The 22282-nt window shown below is 47.3% G+C and overlaps 1 protein-coding gene across 1 annotated transcript in view; it reads left to right on the top strand.

Annotated features, from left to right (window-relative positions):
* The first annotated feature begins 1101 nt into the window (after nt 1-1101).
* The window catches only part of PPM1D (protein phosphatase, Mg2+/Mn2+ dependent 1D), a 37362-nt gene continuing 16181 nt past the window's right edge, over nt 1102-22282 (top strand). The window contains 8 exon segments of the mRNA XM_032216435.1: nt 1102-1771; nt 14399-14627; nt 17767-17891; nt 20692-20721; nt 20724-20756; nt 20759-20880; nt 22019-22135; nt 22137-22265. Of these exon segments, the coding sequence (XP_032072326.1) occupies nt 1405-1771; nt 14399-14627; nt 17767-17891; nt 20692-20721; nt 20724-20756; nt 20759-20880; nt 22019-22135; nt 22137-22265 (1152 nt within the window). The 5' untranslated portion in view covers nt 1102-1404.

Genomic DNA, 22282 nt, shown 5'->3' with positions numbered 1-22282 from the left:
ATCTATCTCTATCTATCTATCTATCATCTATATCTATCTATCATCTATCTCTCTCTCTCTCTCTCTCTCTCTCTCTCTCTCTCTCTCTATCTGTCTGTCTGTCTGTCTATCTATCTATCTATCTATCTATCATCTATATCTATCTATCTATCTATCTATCATCTATCATCTATCTATCTATCTATCTATCTATCTATCTATCTATCTATCTATCTATCTATCTATCTATATTATAATAATATAATGTTTTAAAATAAACTTTAAAATAAATAAACTTAAGCCCACCATTCCTTCCCGTTCTTCTCTTTACTTCCCCAGCGATCAAACCTTTTTTTAAACAAAATTAAACGGGTGTGTGTGTGTGTACTATCAGAACCTACCTGCGAGCTCCCCGCCCCCCCTCGTCCCAATGCAACCTAACCCAACCGGCCCCAGACAAGGAAACGCTTTTATTTTTCTTTGGAGGAGGAAAAAAAGAAAAGAGAGAAAAATAATTTAAAAAGGGATTACAAACTTGGGGAAAGGGGCGGGGGAGGAGCTGAGGGCGGGGCTAAGCGGCAGAGGCCGGGAAAAGGGTGGGTGGTCCCTCCTCCTCCTCCCCCTCCCCTCCTTTTGGAACGTTGGGCTCCCGAGCGTTCCAACGGCGATTGTTCCGCGCCGCTTTCCCTTTTCGCTTCCTCTCCAACCTTCCAGGCGGAGGAGGAGGAGAAGAACAGGAGGAGGAGGAAAAGGAGGAGAAGAACAGGAGGAGGAGGAAAAGGAGAAGAACAGGAGGAGGAGGAAAAGGAGGAGAAGAACAGGAGGAGGAGGAAAAAGAGGAGAAGAACAGGAGGAGGAGGAAAAGGAGGAGAAGAACAGGAAGAGGAGGAAAAAGAGGAGGAGATAGAACAGGAGGAGGAGAAGGAAAGAGAGCGAAAGGAGGAGGGGGGAAAAGCAGGAGAGGAAGAACAGGAGGAGGAGAGGAAGAGGAGGGGAAGGAGGAGGAGGGAGAGAAAGAGGAGGAGGAAAAGGAGGAGAGGAAGAACAGGAGAAAGAGAGGAAGAGAAGGGGGAGGAAGGGAAAGAGGAGGAGGAACGAGAGGAAGAGGAGGAGAAGGAAAAGGAGGAGGAGGGAGTGAGAGAGGAGGAGGAAAGAGAGGAAGAGGAGGAGAGAAGGAGGAGAAAAAAAAAGGAATGTCGGAACAGATCCTCCGCCGCTTCTTCCTTCCCGGCGCGTGTAAACAATAAGAACAACCAACCAACCAACCAGCCAGCGAGGAAAGGGGGAAAAAGGCAACCGAGAAGGAGAAAGGGCCGTCCGGCCAAAAGGGCCAAGCGAGGCCCGGCGCCCTCGGGGCCCACCGCCTCCTCCTTCTCCGGGGCCGCTGTTGCTGTTGCTGCTGCCGCCGGCCGGCCTTCGCCTTGCATGGCGGGGCTGCGCTCGCTGGGGGTGAGCCTCTTCTCCGACCAGGGAGGCAGGAAATACATGGAGGACGTCACCCAGATCGTGCTGGAGCCCGAGGACGACGGGGAGGAGGAGGAGGAGGAGGGCAGCGCCGCCGGGAGAGCAGCCGCCGCGGGCCCGGCCGGGACGCAGAGCCAGCCGCCCTCGGTGGCCTTCTTCGCCGTGTGCGACGGGCACGGCGGCCGGGAGGCGGCCCACTTCGCCCGCGAGAACCTCTGGGCCTTCATCAAGAAGCAGAAGAGCTTCCGCTCCGCCGAGCCGGCCGCCGTCTGCGCCGCCCTCCGCAAGGGCTTCCTGGCCTGCCACCGCGCCATGTGGAAGAAGCTGCGTAAGTCCAGGCCCCGATCGCTCCCGGGCTTTGATGGAGGGATGAGGCCGGGAAGGGTCGCTCCGGAGAACGGCAACCGTTCCTCCTTCTCTCTATCCACCTTTCTCCTTCCTTCCTCCCTTCTCCCCTTTTCCTTCCATCCTTCTCCTTCTTCCCTTCCCTCCCTTTTTATTCCTCCCTTCCTCCATCCCTTCCCTTTTCCTTTATTCCTCCCTCTCTTTTCCCCCTTTCCTTCCCCCTTTCTCCCACCTTCCATTCTTCCCTTTTCCTTCCTTTATTCCTTCCTCTCTTTTCCCCTTTCCTTCCTTTATTCCTTCCTCTCTTTTCCCTTTTCCTGCCTTTATTCCTTCCTCTCTTTCCCTCTTTTCCTGCATTCCTTTCTTCTTTCATTTTCCTTCCCTTATTCCTCCCTCCCCTTTTCACTTTTCCTTCCTTTCTTCTCCTTCTTCCCTCCCTCCCCTTTTCTTCCTTCCTTCCTCCCACCCTCCCTTCTTCCCTTTCCCTTCCTTTATTCCTCCCTCCCTTTTTCACTTTTCCTTCCTTCTTCCCTTTTCCTTTCTTTATTCCTCCCTCCCTTTTCCTTCCTTCTCCTTATCCCCTCCCTTCCTCCTTTTCCTTCCTTCCTCCATCCCTTCTTCACTTTTCCTTCCTTTATTCCTCCCTCTCTTTTTCCCCTTTCCTTCCTTCTCCCCTTTCTCCCACCTTCCCTTCTTCCCTTTTCCTTTCTTTATTCCTTCCTCTCTTTTCCCCTTTTCCTGCATTCCTTTCTTCTTTCATTTTCCTTCCCTTATTCCTCCCTCCCCTTTTCACTTTTCCTTCCTTCCTTCTCCTTATTCCCTCCCTCCCCTTTTCTTCCTTCCTTCCTCCCACCCTCCCTTCTTCCCTTTCCCTTCCTTTATTTCTCCCTCCCTTTTTCACTTTTCCTTCTTTCTTCCCTTTTCTTTTCTTTATTCCTCCCTCCCTTTTCCTTCCTTCCTTCCTTCTCCTTATCCCCTTCCTCCCTCCCTCCTTTTTCCTTCCTTCCTTCCTCCCTCCCTCCCTTCCTTGCCCATCACATAACCCTCCACGCTGCTGGATGCCTTCCAAACATTTATTTTATTCCATCCCAGGAAACTTCTTTCGGAGCCCAGGGGTTAAGGATCACAGTTTGGGGGAGGAGATTGGGGGGGGGTTTCAATCCAGGCACCCATGTCCTGCCTTCATGACATGTGAATGGGTTTTATGCTGGCTTTCCGTGGTTGGGGAGGAATCGCACATGGGGCAGCAGAAGGAGTTTTAAGGCCTTCAAAGGGGAGAGGGGGGGGGCTTTGGCCCTAAGCCCGGTGGGTGCATGTGAAAGCAAAACAAAGAACCCGGGTTTGGCGGCTTGACGGATGGGCTGCCTGGTTTTTGTAGATCTCCTATTTCTGTTGGGGCAGCAAAGCCAACCAAACAAACAAAATGCACATCGTAGGTTAAAAAGCAAAGAAAATGATCAACAATGTAACTTAAAGCAGGGGTCTCCAACCTCGGCCATTTTAAGACTAGTGGACTTCAACTCCCAGAATTCCTCAGCCAGCTTTGCTGGCTGAGGAATTCTGGGAGTTGAAGTCCACAAATCTTAAAGTGGGGAAGGTTGGCAACTTTGCTTGCTGAGGGATTCTGGGAGTTGAAGTCCACAAGTCTTAAAGTGGGGAAGGTTGGCAACTTTGCTGCTGGCTGAGGGATTCTGGAAGTTGAAGTCCACAAGTCTTAAAGTGGGGAAGGTTGGCAACTTTGCTGCTGGCTGGTGAATTCTGGGAGTTGAAGTCCACAAGTCTTAAAGTGGGGAAAGTTGAAGACCCTTAAAGGCATTCTTCCTATAACTAAACCCCAAACCCTTTCACATGCACTCTTAATTCTGTAATCATAATAATAACAATGAGGAAATAATCCTGTGATTATTAGCTAGTTTTTAATGTCCCATTCTGTTGCGTGTAGAAGGAAGTCCTTAGATTCAGGGAGAGCTGCATTTCACACAGTTGGTTATACAGTTCGACCTGGGATTGTGGGAACCAGGGTTCCCCTATCTACCCTCAAGATGTGTTGAGCACCCAAATGTTATTAAACCTTGGGGCCCAATTCCCCCACAAATCCTGGGGGTTCCTACCAATGTTGTGAGTCCAATCCATGTGAACCTTACTAACTGAAAGAGGTGGGTTTCTACAGGTAGTCCTCGAGTTACAACCACAGTGTCCTTGCTAAGCAAAGCAGTTGTTAAGTGAGTCGCTCCTGATTTTGCGAGCTTTTTTTTTGGCCCTGAGGATTAAGCCCGTTGTTAAGTGGATCGGGAGCTTGTTAAGTGAACCTGGCTCTTCCCCCCCCCCCCCCCAAATTGATTTTGCTTGTCAAGAATCCAGCTGGGAAGTTTCCAAAGGGCGACCATGTGATTTCGGGACACTGCAACCGTCACAAAGACATGCCAGTTGCTAAGCGCCCGGATTTTGTTTGTGTTGTGTGACTGTGTGGATACCTATGGTGGTTGTAAGTCTGGTTTTGAGTCACTTTCATTGTCAATGTAACTTTGAACCGTTGCTGAAACTGTTGAGTTAGATTAGATTAGATTTAGTTTATTTGTATGCCGCCCTTCTCCAGGAGGGACTCAGGGCGGCGAACAACTCGAAAGGGAAAAAGGGGATACAAACACAATACACGTAATTAAAATACACAAGAGTCATACAGCCATACAAGTCGAGAGGGGAGGGGAACTCATCAACCCCAGGCCTGCCGGCACAGCCAGGTTTTGACGGCTTTCCGGAAGGCCTGGAGAGAGGTGAGGGTCCGAATCTCTGCGGGGAGTTCATTCCAAAGGGCCGGAGCTGCTACAGAGAAGGCCCTCCCCCGGGTGGTAGCCAGATGGCATTGGCTGGTAGACGGAACCCGGAGGAGGCCGACCCTGTGCGATCTAACGGGTCTATGGGAGGTAATTGGCAGCAGGCGGTCTCTCAAGTACCCAGGTCCAATACCATGAAGGGCTGAGGGAGTTGAGGAATACCTATATTGCTTGATTCATTATTGGCTGTTTAGATTGTGATCAAATGTCTTGCAGTAATGCAAAATCTTGTATTTCTCCCACATCTGAGAACCATTCTATACAAGTCATGCGTTGTGGCCCACCAGCAACCAGCAAAGCTAGCAGCAGATTCAGAGAGTGAGGAGGGTTGGGGAGGAACCTGGGCCAGTCCTGGAGTCTGAGGAAGGCTCTGATGAGGGCTCTGTGTTGGAGGCAGAGAGGGGACCAGGGCCATCTGATAGTTATCAGCTGCCTTGAGAGTCAGACATCAGTGGAGCAGAAGAACAGCTGGAGCCTATTCCCAATGTGCGCATGCGCAGAGTTACCAGAGAAAGGGAACGGCTAAAGAACAAGGGTTGACTTGGAAGTAAAGCCACAGGTGGACGGTGAATGGCCCCTCCCAGAGGACATAAAAGAGGAGCAAAAGGGGAGTGGAGTTTGCAGGAGATAATTAGTTCACTTAATTGGTTTGGGACTCTCTGAGGCTCCTTGCCAAGTCTTGCAGATATCGGCCTCTCCGCTCTCCAAGCCTGATAAGGTCTGTGACTGTAAATCCTCCCTTGAAAGACTTTGCTGGATGTGAAGGAGCAGATTTCACAGCAAATTAATAAAAGGATTTTTTGTCGGGACAAGGAGTTTGCTTCATGCTCTCGGGAAACCTCCATCAGAATACCATGTTCTCTGCACATGGCTGGGGACCTCATGTTCCATGAAAAGCCACAATGTCAGAGGGAGGGAGGTTGGTTTGGGGTTTGTGTGTTGTGAGAATTTTGTATTCCCCCTCCCAATATATTAGTGCCATGTGTGAATCCAGGTTTTATAGTGGTTTTCCAATATATTAGGGAGATGTGTGAATCCAACTTTTATATTTTTCCAATATACTAACGATGTGCGTGAATCCAGCTTTTTAATCTTTCCAATAAATTGGTGTCCTTTGAATCCAGTCTTCCCCAATATATTAAGAGAGAAAGGTGTGAAGGCAGCTTTTATGTTCGGTATGTTTTGTAATATATCAGTGTCATATGTGAAACCAGCTTTATATTTGTTTCTAATATATTACTATCAGTACGAATCCAGCTATTATCACTTTTTCCCACGATATTAGTGTCATGTGTGAAGCCAGCTACCCTGTTCTTCAAACAACAAGGTTGACTCCCTTATTTAACGTCAAAAAATTGCTGTGGCTAAATTAGGCATGCTCAGGTGAAGATTAAGACCAGTTGAAATGAATGAGTCACTCGGTATATTTTTCTAACTGGCAAATCCTGTTGAACTCACTTGGGTGAATTTCTGAATCCAGACCAGGAAGTATAGAGTTCCCAAAATATAGGTTATCCTCGACTTACGACCACAATGGTGTCCAAAATTTAGGTTGCTAAATGAAACGTTTGTTAAGTGAATTTTGCCCCATTTTTTCTTACCACAGTTATTAAGTGAATCGTTGCGGTTGTTAAGTAAATCTGGATTCCCCGTTGACTTTGCTCGCCAGAAATTGCAGAAGGGGATCACAAGATCCCGGGAGCTGTCATAAATATGTTCTGACCGAGGCTTCCCAAGAGCATGAAGTCCCGACAAAAAAAACCTTTTATTAATTGACTGTTAATTCTGCTCCTTCACATCCAGCAAAGTCTTTCAAGGGAGGATTTATAGTCACAGACCTTATCAGGCTTGGAGAGCTGCCAAGTCGATCTCTGCAAAACTTGGCAAGGAGCCTCGGAGTGTCACGAACCAATGAAGCGAACTAATGGTCTCCTGCAAACTCCCCTCCCCTTTCGCTCCTCTTTTAGCCCCTATGGGAGGGGCCATTCACCGTCCACATGTAGCCTTCCTCCCAAGTCGTCCCCTGTTCTTTAGCTGTTCCCTTCGTCTGGCAGCTCTGCGCATGCGCACACTGGGAACAGGCTCCAGCTGTTCTTCTGCCTCACTGATGTCTGACTCCGAAGGCAGGCGGGACTTTTCTTCCTATAGTTGTTAGACGAATAGTTGCAGTTGTTAAATTAGTAACAAGGTTGTTAAGTGAATCGGGATTCCCCATTCACTTTGATTGTTAGGTGGTCGCAAAAGGGCATCACATGATCCCGGGACACTACAACCGTCATAAATATGAACCAGTTGCTAAGCGTCTGAATTTTGATGATTTGACTCGGGGTGGTGGTGGTGGTCCTGCAGCGGTTGTAAGGGTGAAAAATGGTCGTAAGTCGCTTCTTTTCAGTGTTGTAACTTTGAACGGTCACTAAGTGAGCGGTTGTAAGTCGAGGACTACCCATACGAGCCGCTTTTGAAAGAATTGGATGAGATCTGTACAGGTTGTCCTCGACTTACAAGAGTTCATTTAGTGACGGTTCAATGTTACAACGGCACTGAAAAAAAAGCGATTTATGACCGTTTTTCACCCTTGTGGATACTGCCCCGTGGTCGCGTGATTTGCCTTCACGTGGTTCACATTTAGTGACCTCTGAACGGTCGCTAAACGAACGGTTGTAAGTCGAGGACTTAACCCGTGTGGGCTGTGGATGCAGAGGTGGGAGGACAGCTCTTGATTTTAACATTGGTGTTGGTGATTTATTTGGGGCTGCGGCCCAATGGTCAAAGCGGCCCCAGTTTGCTGCGCTACGTTGATTTTTAAAAAGGGAGAACAGGCACCAAAGGCTCCGTTTTTTAATTTGTTGGCTCAGAGTCGGTTTTTTAACCTCTTGGCTCCCCTGTGGAGCCAAGAGGTTAAAAAACCGACTCTGAGCCTCGTGGTCCTCCTGTACGGTTGTCCCAAGCTGAGCTCATACATGTAATTTTATCTTTCCTTTTGGCCCCCTCTGGCTTCCTGCTTAATTGGTTGCAGATGCCCCTCCGCGGAAACCTGGAGTGAATTAGTAACGGAGGGCTGGAGGATGGAGAGAGAGAGAGAGAGAGAGAGGCCCAGATGGGGAAAGCAAAGTGTAAGCTTTGGGTAGCGGAAGGCGGGTGGTGGGGTTTCAGCTTTCTCAAATTCCATTCCTCAACTGCGATGCTTTATTACATTCTTCTATATCGCCTGCATTCCTTTCCTCCCTTTCCTTCATTCCTTCACTCCTCCATTTCATCCCTCCTCTTTCCTTCTATCCTCCTCTTCCTTTCCTTTCCTTCCTGCCTCTCTCCTTCCTTCCTCCTCTCCTCTCCTTCCTTCCTTTCCTTCCTTTTGTCCTTTCTTCCTGCCTTCCCTTCCTTCCCTCCCTCCCTCCCTCATTCCTTCCTTCCTTCCCTTCCTTCATTTCATCCTTCCTTCCTGCCTTTCCTTCCTTCCCTCCTTTCTTCCTTCCTTTCCCTCTCCCTCCCTCCTTCTCTCCTTCCCTTCCCTCCTTTCTGCCTTTCCTTCCTTCCTTCTCCCTCTCTCATTCCTTCCCTTCCTTCATTTCGTCCTTCCTTCCCTTCTTTCTTCCTTCCTTCCCCTCTCCTTCCCTCCTTCCCTTCTTTCTGCCTTTCCTTCCTTCCCCCTCCCTCCCTCCTTCCCTTCCTCCATTTAGTCCTTCCTTCCTTCCTTCCCTCCCTCCCCTTTTATCAGAACAAGTAAATCTTCCGCAATACCCTACTTTTAGAATTGCTCTTGGAAGTTGTGGGAATTCAAGTGCAGGTAGTTCTTAACTTGCAATAGTTCATTTACTGACCGTTCAAAGTTACGACGGCACTGAAAAAATGTGACATGACCATTTCTCACACATAGAACAGAATACAATACAATAGCAGAGTTGGAAGGGACCTTGGAGGTCTTCTAGTCCAACCCCCGGCTCAGGCAGGAAAGCCTACACCACTTCTTATGACCATTGCAGCATCCCCGTGATCATGTGATCAAAATTAGGATCTCTTTCTTTCTCTTCCTCCCCCCCCCCACCTCACAAGATTCTTGTTGTAGTAGAAGGGGTATTAGATATGTCCACCACCATGAGGTATATGTAAAAACAATAAACGCATTGTAGGAAGATAGCACCCAGCCCTCTCCTAGAGAAATGAAACATCCTAGGAAATATTGTAAAGGCAGAATAGTGTATTTCCCTGGATTTGAAAAGGGAGGAACATGTTTTAAAGGCAAAGTAGCTCCCTGCAGCTTCCTGCCCCCCCCCCCCTTTGTCAATGAGCCATTAAAAGCCTGAGCTAGTCTACTTTACATAATAAAGGTAATATCAGCCTTTCACAGAAACTCACCACCTGGCATCTGGAAACTCAATCAAACTTGGGACTCAAAATACAGCCTAGGGAGTTGGCCCTGCATGGCCCCATGGGAGTCTGACAACCAATCAGAATACATTTCTTACACAGGAACAGGAAACAGAGAGGTGGGACTGAACAGGTTATAAAAAGACCAGCAAGCTCCTTCCCTCTCTCTCTCTTCTTCTTCACCCAACATTGAAGCATGTGATCCCCCTTTTCTGTTCAGAAACTCAAGCCATGTGGTCCTGTCCACCATTAAACCATCTTTCCAAGCAGCCTCCATGTTTCCAGTGTCTTTTTCCCCACTTGGAGCTGAACCCAAAAGGACATTTTCTTCCAACATTAGGACATAAACAGACATAAAACAAACACACCAATAAATACATTCAGCATCAGATGTTAAGTATACCCAGAGAGAATGTATTTGATTTCATGCCAGGCCATGCTCCTTTATATGGAAGCCATGCTCCCCCCCCCAAACAAGTGGTTTCTTGAAAACGTTTCACTTCTCATCCAAGAAGCTTCTTCAGTTCCGACTGAATGGTGGTGGGGAAATGGAAGGATTTATTATCCTTTGCAAGTCATCTGTTTGTGACTATTAGGTAAGGTCCCCGTTGGGAGAGCGAGTACGTTCAGAGAAGTGTTGTTAGAGTTGTGTTGGAGAACACAAAAACCAGCATACAGAGACACTGCAGTATAAATAGGCTTTTACTTTCGTGGAAATAGAGGTATCAGAGTCCATCAAACAGTCCAAGTCATACACGGATAAGACAGTCAGTCATCAACGTCCTTCAGTTAAGGGATAATCCAAATAACATAGTCCAGTATCATATAATCAGTTTGGTACTCAAAGTTTGCTAACAGTTGCAAAACTTACAATAGCTCACGGCACTTTCTAACAGCCAGCTTCCAAAACACTCAGATCAGATCAGCCCAGCCCAGCATCTAACAAACAGAGAGCTAACAGTCCTTCTGGCTCCCTCTTATGGCCGATTGAGGAAAAACAGCAACCAATCACATTTTACAGTATGCTTTAAAGAAACAGGTACAGCATTGTTACATGATTTATGTATTGCCAACCCAACTGTTAGGTTATATTCCTAACAGTTACCACTCTGGAGATCAGTCATTATTAGCTCACGGAGAGTCCTGGAGCCCACCTGGGGATTTTTCTGTATCCTCAGGGTCACCTGAATTAGAATATAAACAGGTGTGCAATCTTCTTGGGATTGCTGAAAGGAGCATGTTGTAGATAGGAGGTAGTTTAGTTATATTAGATGAAATATTTGAGACGGTAAATATCATTTGAAGATGCAGATGTTAAAACACTTGTAACCAAACGACATGCTGTATGTGATGGTTTTTTTTTTCTTTTTTTCTTTTTTGTCTCCCCCCCCCCCCTTTTTTTTAAACCCTAGGTTATTGTGGTGTCTATTAAATATACAACAGAGAGATACGGGATGTGTGTATGGGGGGAAACGTAGTAGGGATGCACCAGTGATCAAATGACATATTGTATGGGATGATGGTGTTTTTTTTCCTCTCCTTTTCCCTTTGTTTTTTTTTTCTATTGTTATGTGATGTTGTCTATGTAATAAAAAATAAAATTATTAAATAAATTAAAAAAGGAGGTAGATGGTGTTGTATTCCCCCCCCCCTGTTGAGTTTTGACATCGATGGCCTCTTGGACTATCAAACCATTAGTCCTGTGTGTCCAAATTGTTTGAAAGAGTGCAGAGAAGAGCAAGAAAGAGGATGAGGGGACTGGAGGCTGAAACATATGAAGAACGGTTGCAGGAACTGGGTATGTCTAATTTAATGAAAAGAAGGACTAGGGGAGACATGATAGCACTCTTCCAATATCTCACACAAAGAAGAGGGAGTTCTTAATTGCTGATCTAGTGTTAACCTTGGTACTACAGTCATCTCTAGCCCAGGGGTGTCCAAACCTGGGAACTTTAAGACTTGTGGACTTCAACTCCCAGAATTCCCTAGGGGAATTCTGGGAGTTGAAGTCCACGAGTCTTAAAAGTTCCCAAGTTTGGACAACCCTGGCCTAGCTTATCCAGGTATTGCTTGCTGGCAAAGTGGTGTTTTGGTCTTTTTGTGTGTTTGTGTGTTTCCTTTTTGGCTTTTTCATCGTCTCTTTTGAAGGGTATGTAGCTGTTGTTTGTGATTTGTCGGAGTGGCCATCAACAGGCACCTAGACATAAACGATATCTACATGCCACTCGAAAGAGACAATGAAAGAGCCAAAAAGGAAACCAAAAAACCCGAACCACTTCCTTTATATAAAGGGGAAGGTATATAAAAAATCAGAGCAAATCCCACTCTTCTAGCACTTCTAAGGCTAAGACAGCCCTAGAGGGTTGCGTCAGGGGTTGCCACACGAAGAAGAGGGAGTCAAGCTATTCTCCAAGGCACCTGAGGGTAGAAGAAGAAGCAATGGGTGGAAACTAATCAAGGAGAGAAGCAACTTAGAACTGAGGAGAAATTTCCTGACAGTGAGAACAATTAATTAGTGGAAGAGAAGTTGCCTCCAGAAGTTGTGAATGCCCCAACACTGGATGTCTTTAAGAAGATGTAGAAAAGATGCGGAGACTCTGGAAAGAGGGCAGAGAAGAGCAACAAAGATGATTAGGGGACTGGAGGCTAAAACATAGGAAGAACGGTTGCAGGAACTGGGTATGTCTAGTTTAATGGAAGAAGGACTAGGGGGAGACATGATAGCAATGTTCCAATATCTCAGGGGTTGCCACAAAGAAGAGGGAGTCAAACTATTCTCCAAGGCACCTGAGGGCAGAACAAGAAGCAATGGGTGGAAACTAATCAAGGAGAGAAGCAACTTAGAACTAAGGAGGATTTCCTTAAAGTGAGGACAATTAATCAGTGGAACCTACTTGCCTCCAGAAGTTGTGGGTTCTTTTATCACTGGAGGTTTTTAAGAAGAGATTGGACAACCATTTGTCTGAAATAATATAGGCTTTGGACTAGAAGGGGCTGGACTAGAAGATCTCCAAGGTCCCCTCCAACTCTTATTCTGTCTTCAAATGGCTCTCAAAAGAGCTAGCCACTCATCGTCAGAGAGCTAACGACCAGATGGCTGCAAAGAATAAAAATCCTTCTATTCCTCACCCGTCGGTTAGAAATGAAGAAGCTTCTCGAATGAGAAGCGAAAAAAATTCAAGGAGAAAAAAAAAAAATCAAGAAAGTCAACCTGGTTCCCAAAGCAGCTTGGAGGAAAACAAGAAGCAGCGGATGGAAACTAATCAAGGAGGAGAAGCGACGTAGAACTAGGAAGAAATTTCCTGACAGTGAGCACAATTAATCAATGGAACAGCTTGCCACCAGAGGTTGTGGGTTGCTCCATCACTGGCTCTGCGTGCCACTGTGTGCGTGCATGCGCGCCCGAAATGGGAAGACCAGGTGGCTGATGCGCGTGCGCCCACCGGAAACCAGAAGAGTAGCTGCCCAGGGCATGCATGCACAAAACAGAGCGTGGGGACTTCACGCATCCTCCCCTGTGTTTTGGCTGGCAGAGTGCTCCAGGAGGCTGTCCAGGCTGAAATGAGGCATGGGGGGGGGCTTGCACACCCTTCCCAACCCTGTTTTGGCCAGTAAGGTGCTGGTGGAAGCGTCAGTCCCCGTCTCCTCCCCTCCTCTCCCCCTTGGCCAGTCCATGGAGAACTACAATGCCCCCGCGCCCTGTTTTGGCTTCCAGAGGCGGTTCCACCACAAATCCACGAAGCCCTTATCCGCGGAGACATAAGCGCGAAGACTAATTCGCGCCATTCGAAACACTAAGGAAAAACGCGACCCTACCGCGATGACATAATCGAGGAGGGCAAATCCGCTTATTTCCAAGCACTCAGCATCCTAAACCTAACCCTAAATCTAACCCTAAACCTAACCCTAACCTAACCCTAACCCTAAAACAAACCCTAAAACAAACCCCTAAACCTAATCCTAACCCTTACCTTAATTTAAATCCGCTTTCTGCCGCCGCGCTGTTTTAAAGCGCCTTCTGTCGCCGCGCTGTTGTCGCGGCGGTGATGACGTCGCGGCTTTAGCGACGCGATTTTATCACCGCTATTTTGACGAGCGTGGTTTTGTCGTGCCACGTCCAGAGGCATTGCAGGCCAGATTTAAGCACTCTGCGGGCTGGATCTGGCCCGTGGGCCTTGAGTTTGACACCTCTGTATTAGACTAAACCGGCTCTCTTGCTTGCTTGCTTACTTGCTGATTTATGTATCTTTCTCTCTATAAAAGTGAAATACCACTCACGCATCATCACGAAATCTCCAGAACCTTAAAGCCTACAAATGTGAAATTTGGCCTGTATGTTCCTCTTGGCTTCTGGGTGCTTGCTAAGAAAGGATTTTTTGAAATGACTATCAGATCATTAGTATTTCTTACATTATTATTATTAGCACACTCTGGTGCTAAGAAGTTAGATGCTCTACTCCCCCTCCCCACCTGAAAAGGACTCTGTTCCAACTGCCACCTGGGCATCGGCATGGCCAGCGTGTGACTCATCCAGCCTGTGGGCAGGGAGTTTAGACATTCAACTCCCCCTCCCCACCTGGAAAATGCTAAGGAGTTAGACTGAGGGAGTGAAGGGGATAAGATTGGAGAGGCCTCTGGGGCAAGCCTGAGGGGGGAAAGCGGAGAGGAGAGGCTCAGTGAGGCCAGCCTGAGGGAGAGAAGGGGAATAGGAGAGGAGAGGCTTCTGTGGGGCAAGCCCGATCAGATAGTTTTGTAGCGGAGCACGGGTATCCCGCTAGTTTATTGTTGTGGCCCAGCAGGAGCCGTTGGAGCTGCCACCAGACTCCAACAGCAAGGAGCCCTATGAGTCGGCTCTGGAAGATGTGGAGGGACAGGGTTCCGACTCCGAGCAGGGTGCAGAGAGGCTAGTTGGCTACCAGGAGGTGCCTGAGGCCTGGAGCAGCGGTGAGAGCCAAAGGGAGCGTGCTCCCGAAGTCAAGCCTTGGAGCAGTGGGGAGGAGACAAGGGAGTGTGATCCTGACGTCATGCATTGGAGCAGTGGGGAGGAGTCAAGTGAATTGGTCCTTGATGCCTGGCAACAGAAGGCTAATAGGCGTAAAGAACAGTTACGCAGTTACAGGAGATAATGGAACTCAGCTGGTGGCAATTAGGCTCCTCTCAAGACTATAAAAGGAATGACTTTCCACACGCTCATTGCAGGAGTCAACGTATTCACTAGAGCTGGAGAAACTATCGTGGCTTTCTTGGCAGGCTGGATTGCTGCCAATGTCTGGTCTGTGCTGGATTGCTGCCAAGGTCTAGTCTGTGTGTTAATAAATCCTTGAAGTAGCTTTGTCTCAGCGTGCTTTGGTATATGAAGAGGGGGGTCAGAACGTTTATTATATAACATAATTATTTTCCCCCCTTTGCAGCTGAATGGCCGAAGACCATGACGGGTCTCCCGAGTACTTCAGGCACGACAGCCAGCGTGGTAGTAATCCGTGGTTCAAAGATGTACGTGGCTCACGTGGGCGACTCGGGCGTGGTTCTTGGAGTCCAGGATGACCCGAAGGACGACTACGTCCGGGCCGTGGAGGTGACGCAGGATCACAAACCTGAGCTTCCAAAGGAGAGGCAGCGGATTGAAGGCCTCGGGGGAAGGTAACAGATCTCACTGGCTTGCTCAAAAGGTGGCTTTTTCGACTTATAAGGTAGTCCTCGACTTACGACCACAATGGAGCCCAAATTTTCTGTCGCTAATGAAGACGGTTGCCCCGTTTCACGATGTTTTTGGCCGCCGTTGTTAAGCGAATCACCGCAGTGTAAGTTAGTAGTAACATGGTTGTTAAGTGAATCTTGCTCCCCTTCACCCCCCATTGACTTTGCTTGTCAGAAGGTCGCAAAAAAGGCCGTAGGTTGCTGCAGCCGTCATAAATTGACAACTGTGACAAGAAAGGATGTAACATGGGGTAAATTTCACTTAACAAATGTCTTTCTCTTAGCAACAGAATTCTGGGCTCAGTTGTGGTTGTAAGTCAAGGACTATCTGTATTGGAGGCTAATTCATCGCTCACTGCCAATAGTTTGATCCAGCTCAAAGGTTGACTCAGCCTTCCGTCCTTCTGAGGTGGATAAAATGAGGACCTAGATTGTTAGAGGAAATATGCTGACTCTGTAAACCGCTTAGAGAGGGCTGTAAAGCATTATGAAGCAGTATATAAGTCTTAAGTGCTATTGCGAAGGAAGGAAGGAAAGGAAAGGAAAGAAGGAAGGAAGGAAGGAAGGAAGGAAAGGAAGGAAAGAAAAGGAAGGAAGGAAGAAGAGAAAGGGAAGGAAGGAAGGAAGGAAGGAAGGAAGCCTTGATGGCACAGTGGTTTCAATTAAATATTGCAGGCTAATTCTGCCCACTGCCAAGAGTTTGATCCTGACTGGCTCAATGTTAACTCAGCCTTCCATCCTTCCGAGGTCGATAAAATGAGGACCCAGATTGTTAGGGGAAATATGCTGACTCTGTAAACCGCTTAGAGAGGGCTGTAAAGCATTATGAAGCAGTATATAAGTCTTAAGTGCTATTGCGAAGGAAGGAAGGAAAGGAAAGGAAAGAAGGAAGGAAGGAAGGAAGGAAGGAAAGGAAGGAAAGAAAAGGAAGGAAGGAAGAAGAGAAAGGGAAGGAAGGAAGGAAGGAAGGAAGGAAGGAAGGAAGCCTTGATGGCACAGTGGTTTCAATTAAATATTGCAGGCTAATTCTGCCCACTGCCAAGAGTTTGATCCTGACTGGCTCAATGTTAACTCAGCCTTCCATCCTTCCGAGGTCGATAAAATGAGGACCCAGATTGTTAGGGGAAATATGCTGACTCTGTAAACCGCTTAGAGAGGGCTGTAAAGCATTATGAAGCAGTATATAAGCCTTAAGTGCTATTGCGAAGGAAGGAAGGGAAGGAAGGAAGGAAAAGGAATGAAGGAAGGAGAGAAAAGGAAGGAAGGAAGCCTTGATGGCACAGTGGGTTCAATTAAATATTGCAGGCTAACTCTTCCAACAGCCAGGAGTTTGATCCTGACTGGCTCAATGTTGACTCATCCTTCCGTCCTTCTGAGGCCCGTAAAATGAGGACCCAGATTGTTAGGGGAAATATGCTGACTCTGTAAACCGCTTAGAGAGGGCATTATGAAGCAGTATATAAGTCTTAAGTGCTATTGCGAAGGAAGGAAGGAGAGAAAAGGAAGGAAGGAAGGAGAGAAAAGGAAGGAAGGAAGGAAGCCTTGATGGCACAGTGGTTTCAATTAAATATTGCAGGCTAACACTGCCCACAGCTAGGAGTTCGATCCTGACTGGCTCAATGTTGACTCGGCCTTCCATCCTTCCGAGGCTGGTAAAATGAGAACCCAGATTGTTAGGGGAAATATGCTGACTCTGTAAACCGCTTAGAGAGGGCATTATGAAGCAGTATATAAGTCTTAAGTGCTATTGTGAAGGAAGGAAGGAAGGAAGGAAGGAAGGAAGGAGGAAGGAAAGGAAAGGAATGAAGGAAGGAGAGAAAAGGAAAGAAGGAAGGAAGCCTTGATGGCACAGTGGTTTCAATTAAATATTGCAGGCTAACTCTGCCAACAGCCAGGAAGTTCGATCCTGACTGGCTCAATGTGACTCAGCCTTCCGTCCTTCCGAGGGCCGTAAAATGAGGACCCAGATTGTTGGGGGCAAGAGGCTGACTCTGTAACCGCTTAGAGAGGGCTGTAAAACACTACGAAGTGGTATATAAGTCTTAAGTGCTATTCCTGTTGATATTCTTTGATGATGGTGTTATGACCATCCCCTCAAAAAGACTCTGGGCGGCTTATACCCTGTTTCATTGAAAATCAGATCTCCCCGGATAATAAGCCCAATCGGGCTTTTGAAGTGCATGTGCTAAAATAAGCCCTTCCCACAAAAATATTGCCATACAGCAGCAGCCGTGAGGTGACCACGCTCGCTGCCTTCTGCACCTCAAAAATACTAAGACCTCCCTGAAAATAAGGCCAGGCGCTTATTTCGGGAAAACATGGTAATATCAAATATACAATTATGTTGTTTTAACATTAAGTAATCCATTCAAGACTGAAAACAATTATCCTATAATTAAAATCAATATTGAGCTATGGTGGCCCAGTGGTTAGAATTCAGTACTGCAGGGTTAACTCACTGCTCACTGTCAGGAGTTCGATCCTGACTGAGAGCGCTATAAGCACTATAAGCGGTATATAAGTCTTAAGTATTGAGGGACGCGGTGGCTCAATGGCTAAGACGCTGAGCTATCGATCAGAAAGGTCGGCAGGTCGGCGGTTCGAATCCCTAGCGCCGCGTGACGGAGTGAGCTCCCGTGACTTGTCCCAGCTTCTGCCAACCTAGCAGTTTGAAAGCACGTAAAAATGCAAGTAGAAAAATAGGAACCACTAAATTTGGTGGGAAGGGAACAGCGTTTTCATGCGCCTTCGGTGCTTAGTCATTCTGGCCACATGACCAGGGAGACGTCTACGGACAGCGCTGGCTCTTTGGCTTTGAAACGGAGATGAGCACCGCCCCCTAGAGTTGGGAACGACTAGCACATATGTGCGAGAGGGACCTTTAGTTTTAGGTCTAAGTACTATTATTGCTGTTGCTGTTATGTTCCTCGGTTAACCAGGCCAGGTAGGGCTTTATAGATAACAACTTGCCTTCAATGATTGTAGAAGTCTCGTTTAGCAAACAATGCCTTGACATTTCGTTTCTTTTAAACTTTCCACTCTTCATTTATTTCCTCCCTCTGTTCTCGCCGATTGTTTTTAGTGTGATCAACAAATCCGGTGTGAATCGGGTGGTTTGGAAACGGCCTCGTTTGAGTCACAATGGTCCCGTCCGACGAAGCACGGTTATCGATCAGATTCCCTTCTTGGCTGTGGCTCGAGCCCTTGGTAAGTATAGCTTCTGGTGTAATATAAACGTTGGAATTAATACCGTGTCTCCCTGAAAATAAGACAGGGTCTTATATTCTTTTGACCCCCCCGAAATGAGCACTTGGCCTTATTTCGGGGAGGTCTTATTATTTTTGGGGTGCAGGAGGCGGTGAGCGTGGTCACCTCATGGCTGCTGCTGTGTTGCAATATTTTCGGGGAGGGCTTATTCAGCGGCCATGCACTTAAAGCGCAATTGGGGCTTATTATCCAGGGAGGGTTTATTTTGGGGAGAAACAGGATATTAGTTGTATAAGTTTGTTAAAATGTAACAAATATGATTGATAATATTTTATTCATATCAAACGGTGCAATAATTAAGATAGGGTGATTGGTATAAACACAACATGTGAAATAATTGAATAACTAAACATGAAAGATTATAATTTAATATAAAGCTGTGTATTATTACTAGCATTATATAAGGTTGTTAAATGAAACAATATGATTAATATTAATTTTCTTGTATGAAATGTATGATACTTCGGTACCACACCGTTCACAACATTGTAAAAAATAAATTAAAAAAAAAAAACCTAAAAAAAGCAAAGAAAAACAAATTGAAATGATGGGACGATTGGCAGAAAGATTTTGGGATTCATAGGGAGGTAGTGCTTAACTGGCAACAGCTTGTTTAGCGACTGTTTGAAGTTACAATGGCGCCGGAAAAAGGGGCTCACCCTTACGACTTTGCCGCATCCCTGTGCTCTTGCAAATTCGAAACACATGGCAGATGAGTCATATTTATGACGATGCACTGTTCTCACCCAGTCAGCTTTTTGTTTCAGTCCGAAGGTGGGACTAGATTCAGCATCTGCTGGGGATTGGCCAAAGTCAGCCAGTTGGCTTTCACGCTTAAGGCAGGACTAGAACTCACAGTCTCCTGGTGATTGGTCCAAAGTCATCCAGCTGGCTTTCTGCCTGAGGCGGGACTAGAACTCCACAGTCTCCTGGTGATTGGTTCAAAATCATCCAACTGGCTTTCTTGCCTGAGGCGGGACTAGAACTCACTGCTCCTCCTGTGATTGGTCCAAGTCATCCAGCTGGCTTGGTTGCCTTAGGCGGGACTAGAACTCACCGTCTCCTGGTGATTGGTCCAAAGTCTCCCAGTCAGTTTCATGAGAAGGTGGGACTAGAACTCACTTTCTCCTGGTTTCTAGGTCAGCACCTTAACTACTATGATGACCTGGTTAAAATAACTGACCTTGATGCCTAGGGCAGAACTAATGCTCACTGTATCCTTTGTAATTGGTTCAAAGCCACCCAGCCAGCTTCTATTCTAATACGGGACTAGAAGTCACCATCTGGTAATCGGTCCAAAATCACCCAGTCGACTTTCATGCCTAGGCGGGACTAGTACTCACAGTCTCCTGGTGATTGGTCCAAGATCACCCAATTGGCTTTCATTTCTAAGGCAGAACTAGAATTCATCAACTCCTGGTGATTCGCCCAAGGTCACCCAGCTGTCTTTCATGCCTAAGGCGGGACTAGAACTCCTGTCTCCTGGTTTCTATGCCAGCATCTTAACTACGGTAGTGTGATGATGAAGAAGAGTTGTCAGTTTGCTGTTTGAGGCTAGGAACTTTAAATCACCTTCATGCCTAACAAATGAGACGTTAGGGGGTAAGTCCGGATGAAACATTTCTTCCTTGGCCTGCTTGATTTCATATTACAGAGAAGGTTCTTTACCCAGCAAATATCATCCAGACCAGCGGTCACCAACTGGTGGTCCGCAGAAAAAATATTTGCATTTTTTATATTGCATTAAATCTGGGGTCCTCAGACTACGGCCCCTGGGATGGATACTTGCAATGAACGTTTGTGTTGCTGCAGAGAGTCTCCCCTTTGGGGTCTTTTTGTGGGGGTCGGAGGGGGGCAGAAATTCCGACTTGGGGTCTGCTTCAGCCTCCTGGTGGGGGGCTTTGGGCGAAGGCTGGAGGGAAGTACTGCTGGTGGCGAAGAGCCGGAGGGCCTCGTTCCAGTGGGACTGCATCATGGCCTGGAACTGGCTGACCATCTCAGCCCGCTGAGCCTCCAGACACCAGTACCTGGCCTTGCACTCCCGCAGGTCTTCCCTCTGCTTGGAAAGCCTATGCTCCTAGTCCTCAGTGAGGTGCTTCTGCTGAGCCTCCTTCTCGGTCAGTTCCAGTTTGAACTGAGCTGTTTTGCCAACTCTTTCTCCTGGTGGCTGCTTAGCTCCAGCAACTGCTTCCTCTTGGGGCCCTAAGGAGCCTGGATGGGCAGGCAAGGAGTGCTGGGGAGGGAGGGCAAGTAGAGGCCGGTAAGGCTCCCTTCGACGTGAGTGACATTGAGTTGGCCTCGCCCACCCAGTCACATGACCACCTAGCCACGCCCACCCAGCCGGTCGTTAGGCAGATCATATTAGTGGTCTGCGGGATTTAAAATTATGAATTTAGTGGCCCTTGAGGTCCGAAGGGTTGGTGACCCATGATCCAGACCTCCAGTTTCCTGTTTGCAGTGGGCCAGACTAGAGAAATCTAGCTGGGATGGATTCTGAAAGGCCTCAAATTGACGTTCTCAAAAATATATATATCTTGAAACACGATTTTGGAAGACACTCGTTTTGCTTAAATAATAAAGTCCGTGTCTCTTCATCACTGGAATCTTTCAAGAAGAGACTTGACTGCGATCTTTCAGAAAGGGTGTACGCCTGTAAGGTCTCCTGCTTGGGCGTGCGGAGTTGGACTAGATGATCTACAAGGTCCCTTCCAACTCTGTTAATCTGTTGTTTTTTTTATAGGTGATCTATGGAGTTACGACTTCTACAGTGGGAGTTTGTGGTTTCTCCAGAACCGGACACGAGTGTACCACGCTGGATCCTCAGAAGCATAAATATATAATTTTGGGGAGCGATGGACTGTGGAACATGATCCCGCCCCAGGAAGCTATCTCCATGTGCCAGGACCACGAAGAGAAAAAGTATTTTATGGTGAGCTCCTGGGACGTCCGTTTTCCTTGGCTTTCTTGCTGATCCGCATGATTGAAGCCTTAACGTGGAAGGCATTTGTTTAAATAGAATAGAATAGAATAGAATTTTATTATTTGTATGCCGCCCTTCTCCAGGAGGACTCAGGGCGGCGAACAATTCAAAGGGGGGAAAAGGGGAACATAAAAATGAAATACAATATTAAAAATAGGCAACAGTTGCACAACCATACATGTCGAGAGGGGAGGGAACTCATCACCCCCAGGCCTGCCGGCAAAGCCAGGTTTTGATGGCTTTTCAGAAAGCCTGGAGAGAGGTGAGGGTCCGAATCCCAGCGGGGAGTTCATTCCAGAGGGCCGGGGCTGCCACAGAGAAGGCCCTCCCCCGGGTAGTAGCCAGATGGCATTGGCTGGTAGATGGCACCCGGAGGAGGCCAACCCTGTGAGATCTAATGGGTCTGTGGGAGGTAATTGGCAGATGATGGGGTTTGATCAAGTAATCGTGGCCAGCAGCCTGATTGTTTTTTGGTGCTCCGGATCACATAATGTTCCCTATCGTCACTTTGTTGTGGTTTGACAACACTGTAAACCTTAGCAACTTTAACAAAGCCCATCAACATGTTGGCTGGGGAATTCTGGGAGTGGAAGTCCACCCCTCTTAAAGCATGCTGCTGGGGGATTCTGGGAGTGGAAGTCCACCTCTCTTAAAGCATGCTGGCTGGGGAATTCTGGGAGTTTTAGTCCACTCATCTTAAAGCATTGCTGGCTGGGGAATTCTGGGAGTTTAAGTCCACCCATCTTAAAGCAGGCTGGCTGGGGAATTCTGAGAGTTTTAGTCCACTCATCTTAAACATGCTGACTGGGGGATTCTGGGAGTGGAAGTCCACCCATCTTAAAGCAGGCTGGCTGGAGGATTCTGGGAGTTTTAGTCCACTCATCTTAAAGTAGGCTGGCTGGGAATTCTGGGAGTTAAGTCCACCCATCTTAAAGCATTGTCTAAATATTGCAATGTAGACCTTTTCCAGTTTTCAGTGGTAGCATGGAGATTTTAAACAGACTTGTGTACTTCCCATATGTCTCGCAGCCTTTTGGAATAGTGATTCTCCTGTTTCTTCTTCTCTTTCCTGTTTCCGACCCCAAAGGGAGAACACCAACAATCCTTAGCCAAAATGCTTGTCAATCGAGCCCTGGGCCGGTGGAGGCAGCGTATGCTTCGTGCCGATAACACTAGCGCCATCGTCATCAGTATATGTCCCGGCCGAAAATTCTCGGAGCGGCTGTCTGCAAAACGAGGAGGATCTGTGCTTCAACTTGGCTGAAGGACCCTCGTACAGCAGCCCCGAAACCTGGACGATCGCCTCTTCGCAATGCTCAACTCCGTCATCCAAGGTAAAAACGTGATATTT

Source organism: Thamnophis elegans, chromosome 4 (genome assembly GCF_009769535.1).
Source record: "Thamnophis elegans isolate rThaEle1 chromosome 4, rThaEle1.pri, whole genome shotgun sequence".
Lineage (NCBI taxonomy): Eukaryota > Metazoa > Chordata > Lepidosauria > Squamata > Colubridae > Thamnophis > Thamnophis elegans.
This window is presented reverse-complemented; position numbering and strand designations above follow the sequence as displayed.